Here is a 7853-nt window from a genome sequence, read left to right on the forward strand (position 1 = left end):
TTGTATATCTTTAAGGTTTTAAACTCATAAAGCTTATGGTACTGAAGAAACAACTTGGAGGATCTCAGATTAAAAAATTTATTGTCCTCTTCTAAAATAAATAATTACACGTGTCATAAGCTGTTTGGTTATAAGATGTTTCAAAGTCCCACATCGGAAAGATTGTAGAAAACAAAGTTGTTTATATATGGACAGAAAGCATCAATGATCACGACCTTACTTGAACAGGATCTGTTCTATAGGCTCGTACCTCTGTTTTCCTGATTTCTAAAGAGACAGGCCCTTAACCCTGGTTGATGAACCATGACCGTGCGATCAGAGCGTGATTAACGGCTACGAACATCCTCGGATGCTTCCGGTGCTGTAGAGGATCGTTACTCGGCTCGGTTATACCTTGCCGGGGTGGTCGCACGGCGGTCTGACAGGTTCCTTTTTTTCCACCCTCATGAGTCATGACTTTCTTTTTCCTTTTTGTTACAATTTGAACCCAAATCTTTGTATTACTTACAATTTCACCCTGAAATATTAAATTCTTAAGAATTGAAACCTCGCTAAAACCCTCAGCTTTTTGGTAATGTTCGCAGAGAAAAAGATAAGGTTTGAAGAGTGAAGCGAACCGTTGTTAGTAAAATGGCTTCATCATCTATGCACGAAGCTCTCTTCTCTTCACGGCTCTCTTCTCTTCACGGCTTCTTCAAGTCAATTCATCTTCTTCTTCTTCTTCGTCCTTCCGTTGCGCTCTTCCAATTATCTCTTCACCAGCTGCAGTATCGTGCTCAATCAAATCGACCCAGTTGTTTAAACAGCGATGTAGAACCAAAGTGAGGGACTTTTCTCTTTCTTCACTTTCCCGGAGAGGGTTCGTTTGCAGAGCTGCCGAGTACAAGTTTCCGGAGCCCATACCTGAATTTGCCGAAGCTGTGAGAGCTCACTTCCTCTTTTCTTTTTTCTTCACTCAATTTTGATGGATGATTGAAACCTAATTGATGTGTGATAATACCAGGAGACTGAGAAATTTAGGGACCATATGTTAAAGAAACTATCTACAAGGGACCTTTTTGAAGACTCTGTTGATGAAATTGTCGGAGTCTGCACTGAGGTATTCTTAAATCTTTCTCACTTTCACACTTGTAATATCTTAAGTGAGATGTCTTGAATTGTGGTTTTTCAAAAGTGGTGAATTGTTTAGTCTCAGCTTCTGATGTTTTCTTGACATTTGACTTGCAAATACACATAGAGTGAGTAAGTTAGAAATGCTTCAAATCTCGTCTTGTCTTTTCTGACCTAGAATCCTGATTCATCTTATCTGAAGTTGTTTAAGATAATCTCTATCTCTAGTCATTTTGTGCTGTCAAATGAGTATGCCTGTTTAGAACATGTCCTTTGTAATATGTTGATGCCTCGTTTTTAGGGTTGTGATTATACAGCATTTTCCTGCAAATCTTGGGAAAATATATAGTGATCTTATACTAGTTGAGCTAGAGGTCTAGAATGGAGAGGGTCATGTGACTCAGTTTAGAATTACATGAGCGGTTTTGAGTTTAAACCTATGTAGAGAGTTCAGCAAAAGGTTAGTATGGTTTGAAAATGAGAGGGTATAATTTCATTAACTCGGATCCAAGATGTTGTGGTCTTAATAATGATCCGGAAAAGAGCCTTGGTAAGGGATATAAATCTAAATCTGGTTTACCAAAAATTGCTTGGAAGTTTTTGTTGCGTGATACCTTAAAACCATTCTCTAAGTCTGTTATAATTCTTGGCATGAGACTCGGGAGTTAACGGTTTTTGCTTTGGACCATTGTGGTTCTTGACAGATCTTCGAGACGTTCTTGCGCAGTGAGTATGGAGGACCTGGTACACTCTTGGTCATACCTTTCATTGACATGGCGGATACTCTCAATGAAAGGGAATTGCCTGGAGGTCCACAAGCTGCACGAGCAGCTATTAAATGGGCTCAGAATCATGTAGACAAGGACTGGAAGGAGTGGACCGGTACTGATTAGTCCTCCAAGCATCAAAATATAGTCCTTTTGAGTTATTTAGTTCAGTAGTGTTGTCTCAGAGTATAGAAGTGTCCTCAGTAAAACTCGGAGATTAATTTGCAAATTTGGTAGTTAATAAGCTCTGTTGTAGTATTCTTTTGCCGCATCAACTGTTTTTCACCTGATGGTCGAATCTATGTACGTCAGATCTGTTAAGTGTTGTTGATTCAAGATTACCATGTTGTTGTGACGCCATTTAATATTTGATCAAAAACCTTTTTAGTGTAAATTTGCCCAAACGACTTTTGTAACAAGAAAAAGAGAGAATGAAAGATAACAACAACAAAGCTCTTTATTGTTCTAATTCAGAAGTCTATGTTTCCTCTGAATCGATATTACAACAACAAAAACCACACTTCTTACAAACTTCCATCGATTTCTCCATCTGCGAAAATATATACATCGACGATAGAGAGAAAAAAAAAGGAAGAAGAAGCTCTGTTCTGTTGGCTTTCTTGAGCTTTATCTCTCCACATCTTGATCTAAGACTTCACCCTTGTCATAACCAGGAAAAAAAGGAACCAAAATTTATTCAGTAAGGTGGTTCCGGATCAGGTTCTCCATTCTAGATCCAGATACACTGTCTTGTCTCTCGAACAAAAACCAAAAACATTCAGTTTGTAGCTTCGGAGATGCTCTGAAGAGACGGCCTCCATGTTTTGGACTTTAAGAGGGAAGTTGAGTTCGTTAACACACGAAATTGCTTCCCTTGTTTCTTTTCCTACCATATATATAAAACAAACAAACCCACATTAACTATATTTTGTCTAAAAGATGACAAAATCCATCAGTTAGAGGAATCTACCCGAACTTTCTTCTCGGACAACTTCTTCACTGTCGTCGTTGTCTCAATCTGATGCTTCTTCGACTTGGCTGATTTCTTTTCCCGTAAAACCTTCATCACTTCTGTAAAACTTACAATATTCAATCGTAAATTCAAATCACACGAATGAAAACATAAGAAAGAAACAAAAAAAGAAGAAGAAACCTTGTGAAGTAATAAGCCTATAAGCGTGGCCGAGGACGAGATTCTCAGTCGGGCGGAGAAGCTGAACACGTGTGAACCTCACAGCCTTCCTTTGTTTCTTATCGTCTCGCTTCACCGCTCCCGGAATATTCTTCTCTTCCTCCTCTGTCAAAGGAACGATGAGAGAGACGTAGTGGCCAGGGTACATACTCATGACCTCGGTGACGGATACAGAGCCATAGTAACGATCAATTTTCCCGCCGGGATGCTGTAACACCAGAACCGCCGCGTTCACCGCCTGACAATTCCCCATTTTCAGAAGGAATTTTATGATTTAAGAAGAAGAAGAAGAAGAAGAAGAAGAAGAAGAAGAAAAAACAGAGTTGTAAAGAGACTCTGTGAAAAAAGAAAGAGAAACAGAGGGAAAAAAAAGTGTTTTTTGTTTTCCGGCGAGGGTAGGTCCACACACTCTGCCTTCTCACTTTAGCTTTACTTATATATAAACATGTGAAAGCCCAAATTTTATATTATGGTTTTATAAGTATATATTATTTGTTATGATTAATGTAGATTTGACTGTGAGTCCCCATCTGTAAACTGCTTTTTATGTTTTGGAAATTGAATAAGGAATAAGGATTGGTCGGAATTTAAAAGTCGGTTAGATTTGGACAGGTGTGGCGACGCCGATAGAAGAGAAGGATGATTAAGATGTCCTCCTACTACTACTACTATCATGGTTTGTGATTATGTGTAAAAAAAAGTGAGATAAGTACATTAGAATAAGTGTGAATGGTATGTGACTGTGTGATAATGAGCTAGGCAAACAAATACTGTATGACATAGGTGATTTGCATGCAACTCATAGCATATATATATATCTCTAAACCTAAGTTAAGATTTGAATTATTCTATGAATCGATCTAACACGGATAATTTGTCCAAAGCTTCCTTGTAATTTTGTAACATGTTCAATTATTTACCATACTTGAATATACTTTTATACTTTAGAATGTACAAATTTCAGATTTTGTAATAAATTAGATTTTTGGTTGATAACTAATACTAGGTGCTAGTAACTTGTAACAGGGGAAAACAAGAGATTGTGTTGTCAACGGGCAAAACAGAGCGTTTATAAAATACTTGAAACATTAAACGTAATGAAGAATTCTGTTTACTCTTTTGCAAGATCCAATGCATTTCCACCAACGATCATCTATTTTTAAATAACGTCTCCCTTAATTGTTGTATAATCTACTTCATTCATAAAAAGAAAAGCAGAAAACATAGTTTATACTTACTTTATACTATCATATCATTTATCATCAACTTTTATTTATTTGATATTGTTGGATATTTCTCTCGTTGTTTTCTCCTCTTTCCCTACCCTAACATCATTTTCCTTCCAATAAAAATTACTAAAACAACGCACGCATGCTAAAGTCTCCTTCTTAAGGCGTTACACACAAGTGAAGTTCAACTAATTATTATGTAATAGATGTAGTTAGATTAGTCGTGTAATTAGTTTTGCTGGTTGTTGTTATCTTCCAAAGAGGTCGCATTATATATCAAGATGTGACGGATTTTGATCTAGAGATCAAATAATAGAGAGAAATTTCAATTCTTTCCCTGGTTAAATTACTCGCAGCAACTAGTTTCACGTTCAGGTCGATGTAAAAGTAAACAACGGAACCAAGCGTCGATAGCTCAACTGGTAAAGATTCTCTAGCAAAGTCTATATGTCGCCGGTTCGAGGGACAATACTTAGAAGAGAACCATATAAAATGCTCTGATCCCTGACCTGAGGGGATGTACGAGCGTTAGTAATTCAAAAAAAAAGTAAACAACGGAAAATATTAATATTTTGTAAAAGACTTTACGTTTAAAATTGCGTGTTTTATTACTTGTGCATGGCATTTTAATTATAGTATTGTGTTAGTAGTACTAGAGAGACCAAATCACGTTATGCGGCAACCAACACGTAACAAATCAAGATTTAAGATTGTAAATAGTGTCCTTTCGTTTTTGGTTAGGGCCAACATCGATAGTCAGTTTTTTGATAATGTTAAACAACATCGTAAGTTTAAATAATATACCTTTTCGTTAAACACAAACAAAACCTAGTAACTAACCATCTAATAGTTTTGATCAATGAATATATCCAACAATTCGTATCCCAATTAGTTACTACTGAAATTTGATCACATGCATGAACAAGAATCCAATAAAAAGTGAGAGAGTGTGTGCTTTCCTCAAAAACTAAAAATTAGTCTCAACTCATTGTAAAAAAGTAAAGCACATCATAATCAGAATTTAGGATTTTAAACAATTAAGTATAGATGATCATTTTAAAATTTTAATACTCAAACACTTGATCGCATGAAACATATTGATGATATGAATATGAAACGACGCTAACAGAAGCAACCTTCGACTAAATGTTCACTTGATATGATGTTTTTGCTCCCAAAAAAAAAACAACTTTTGATGGAAATTTTCATGTTTGGTTAAAGTGATATACTGAAATTCTAACATAAAATTTTCATAAGATGTTAATATGGAATATAAATACTTAAAAAATATAAGAAAAAAAATTCATAATCTCCATGACAAAATTTGTAATACTGTATCACTATTTCTTTTTTTTTTAAACACCATTCATTGTGTCACTATTTATTTATACAACACAAAAGTTGGTTTTTAACAAAGCAATTAGAGAATAAAAACTAGACCCAAATCCAACAAAAGCCCAATTGATTCAAAAAAAGTCACATGAAAAGGAATATATCCGTTTTTTATACAAGGAAAAGGAAACTGATCAAGAAAAGAAGAAAATCAAGTGACAAAGGAAATCATGAAGAAAAGGCAAACAAAGAAAAGTGGAAAGTGTTACAATAAGAATTAGCAATTTACTATTTGTGTGTTAGAATCATAACTATATATATAATTAGGGTGCTTGTGTTAGAGTTTTAATCATAAGAAAACCAAAGAGAAAAGAGAATAAGAAAGAAAGAGATTCACAAACAGAGATTTAATAAATAAGAAGAGAGGTTTATGTGTATCATCGGGACAAAGAGATTCACAAGAAAATCCCAAGTCCCAACAGATACTTTCTTATATCATCGGATCAAAGAGAAGGAGGAAGCATGGAAACCCTAACTCGAAATTGCAAGCACCCATATTCCTTCGGCAGTCCGTGTATCGTGTGTAGCAAGAATCTGGATGAAACTGGTGTTTCGCTCCGATGTATACACCCGGGTCTAAGACTGAGTCGAGACGAAAAAAACCGGATCCGTAAATCCGATATGAGAATCATGGAAAGCCAGAGAAAGCTCTACTTATTCCTTGATTTAGACCATACGTTGCTTAACGCAACTAGAATCAACAACATCACAACAGATGAAGACTACCTGAAAACCCTAACCCTAGAGGACAGAGAGAGGCTTCTTCTCTTCACGGTGTCGGTGGCGTCAGTCGGACGTATGACTAAACTGAGACCCTTCGTAAGAACGTTTCTAAAAGAAGCAAGCGAGATGTTTGAGATGTACATATACACAAATGCCAATAGATCTTACGCTCGAGCGATGGCTAAGTTGTTGGATCCTGAAGGAGTGTACTTTGGGGATCGGATTATTTCTCGTGATGATAGTACCGTGATGTATGAGAAGAATCTTGACGTTGTGCTGGTAAATGAAGACTCTGTTCTTATTGTTGATGACTGGAAGTATGTTTGGTCAAATAGGCATCGAGATAATTTGATACAGATTAAGGAGTTTTGCTTCAAGCTCCGATGAAGTTTTCCAAGTCTCTATCGGAGTTAAAGATGGACGAGAGCGAATCAGATGGAGCACTTAGTACTGTTCTTAACGTTTTGAAGCGAACTCATTGCCTATTCTTTGAGGACACAAGTAGAAAAGTGAGCTCAGTCCTGAAACAAGTGCTGAAACGAGGGAAGGATGTTAACAACATCAGTCTAAAGACTCCAGCAGAAGCAGAGTGTTTGCTCCGAATGCAGAATGAAGCAAATCCCGGTAAGCTCAAATCGATTCCAACGGCCACTTCACCTCGAGACAAAACCATAAAAGAGAAAGAGCAAGCTCCACCTGAAGACAAAACAAGAGGAACTAGGGAGGAAGCTGCGTCTGCCTCACCCCAACACCGTACGACGGAAACAGTCACAAAGAAGTCAAATCATAAAGCGATCATCAAGCTGTCAAATCAATTTGTAGCCCTCGATTCACTATGTGTAAGCTGATTCTGATATCTGTTTGTGAGCATTAGGGTTTATGTCAAGTGTATAATAAATAAGCCATTTGTGGCATTGTAAGCCTTTGAGCTGAATAAGAATACAAAAGTTCCATCTTTACTATATATAGTTTCATTTTGCTTTCATAGGATACTGAGTCGATATAACTCTGGTTCTAAAAATGTTTAAAATGTCATTTAATCAGTGAGAAGGAAAATATTTGCTGAGATTGAGAGGCAAAGAGTAGAACTCTGCACTTCTGTTATCGGTTTTGAACGATCTAAATCGCTTCCACCATTCGGATCCTCGATCTTTCTTTGCTGTCTTGTCCTTAGGAGGCAATGTCATGTCTAGAAATAAGGCCAAAATCCCGGAAACAAACGCTTTAGATGAGAAAGGAACGTTTATGATGATGTTGAACTGCAGTAAATGAGAACAATTTGAGGGTTAGTTTATTTGATGATACCGGTGTTAAGAATATGTGGTTTCTAGTGTTCTTACCCATGTTGCGGATGTGTGAACGGGTCCATAATCATGGACAATTGTGTACTGGTAGAAGTATTGAGGTATTGATAAGCCCATGAAGATGGAGAATCCTAGA

General features: G+C 36.7%; 3 protein-coding genes and 1 pseudogene across 3 annotated transcripts in view; 2 read left to right on the forward strand and 2 right to left on the reverse strand.

Moving 5' to 3' along the window:
• On the forward strand, positions 630–2232 carry LOC104739665 (the record flags this gene model as incomplete). Its single annotated transcript, XM_010460099.2, has 3 exons — positions 630–920; positions 1004–1099; positions 1815–2232. Coding segments are annotated over 3 exons (576 nt in total), but the record flags the coding sequence as incomplete, so codon positions are not given.
• On the reverse strand, positions 2315–3402 carry LOC104739667. Its single transcript, XM_010460100.2, has 3 exons — positions 3031–3402; positions 2848–2948; positions 2315–2763 (listed from the first exon to the last, which is right to left on the reverse strand). The coding sequence occupies exons 1-3, from the start codon at positions 3320–3322 to the stop codon at positions 2656–2658; spliced, it is 501 nt and encodes a 166-aa protein (XP_010458402.1). The 5' UTR covers positions 3323–3402; the 3' UTR covers positions 2315–2655.
• LOC104743217 lies at positions 6153–7261 on the forward strand (annotated as a pseudogene).
• LOC104739668 (nucleobase-ascorbate transporter 8-like) overlaps positions 7301–7853 on the reverse strand; it is a 3779-nt gene continuing 3226 nt past the window's right edge. The window contains exons 13-14 of the mRNA XM_010460101.2: positions 7754–7853; positions 7301–7672 (exon numbers count right to left, since the gene is read on the reverse strand). The exon at positions 7754–7853 is cut by the window's right edge and continues 14 nt beyond it. Coding sequence (XP_010458403.1) covers positions 7454–7672; positions 7754–7853 — 319 coding nt within the window. The 3' untranslated portion in view covers positions 7301–7453. The remainder of the gene's footprint in view (positions 7673–7753) is intronic.

The sequence above is a fragment of the Camelina sativa genome, chromosome 14, assembly GCF_000633955.1.
Source record: "Camelina sativa cultivar DH55 chromosome 14, Cs, whole genome shotgun sequence".
Lineage (NCBI taxonomy): Eukaryota > Viridiplantae > Streptophyta > Magnoliopsida > Brassicales > Brassicaceae > Camelina > Camelina sativa.

Excerpts from the sequence above, each read along its gene's own strand:
- LOC104739667 (XM_010460100.2), bottom strand. The coding sequence starts at position 3,322 with ATGGGGAATTGTCAGGCGGTGAACGCGGCGGTTCTGGTGTTACAGCAT. Across the intron at positions 2,949-3,030 it reads TAGGCTTATTACTTCACAAG|AAGTGATGAAGGTTTTACGG; the intron begins GTTTCTTCTTCT and ends TAAGTTTTACAG. Across the intron at positions 2,764-2,847 it reads TGTCCGAGAAGAAAGTTCGG|GAAAAGAAACAAGGGAAGCA; the intron begins GTAGATTCCTCT and ends TATATATGGTAG.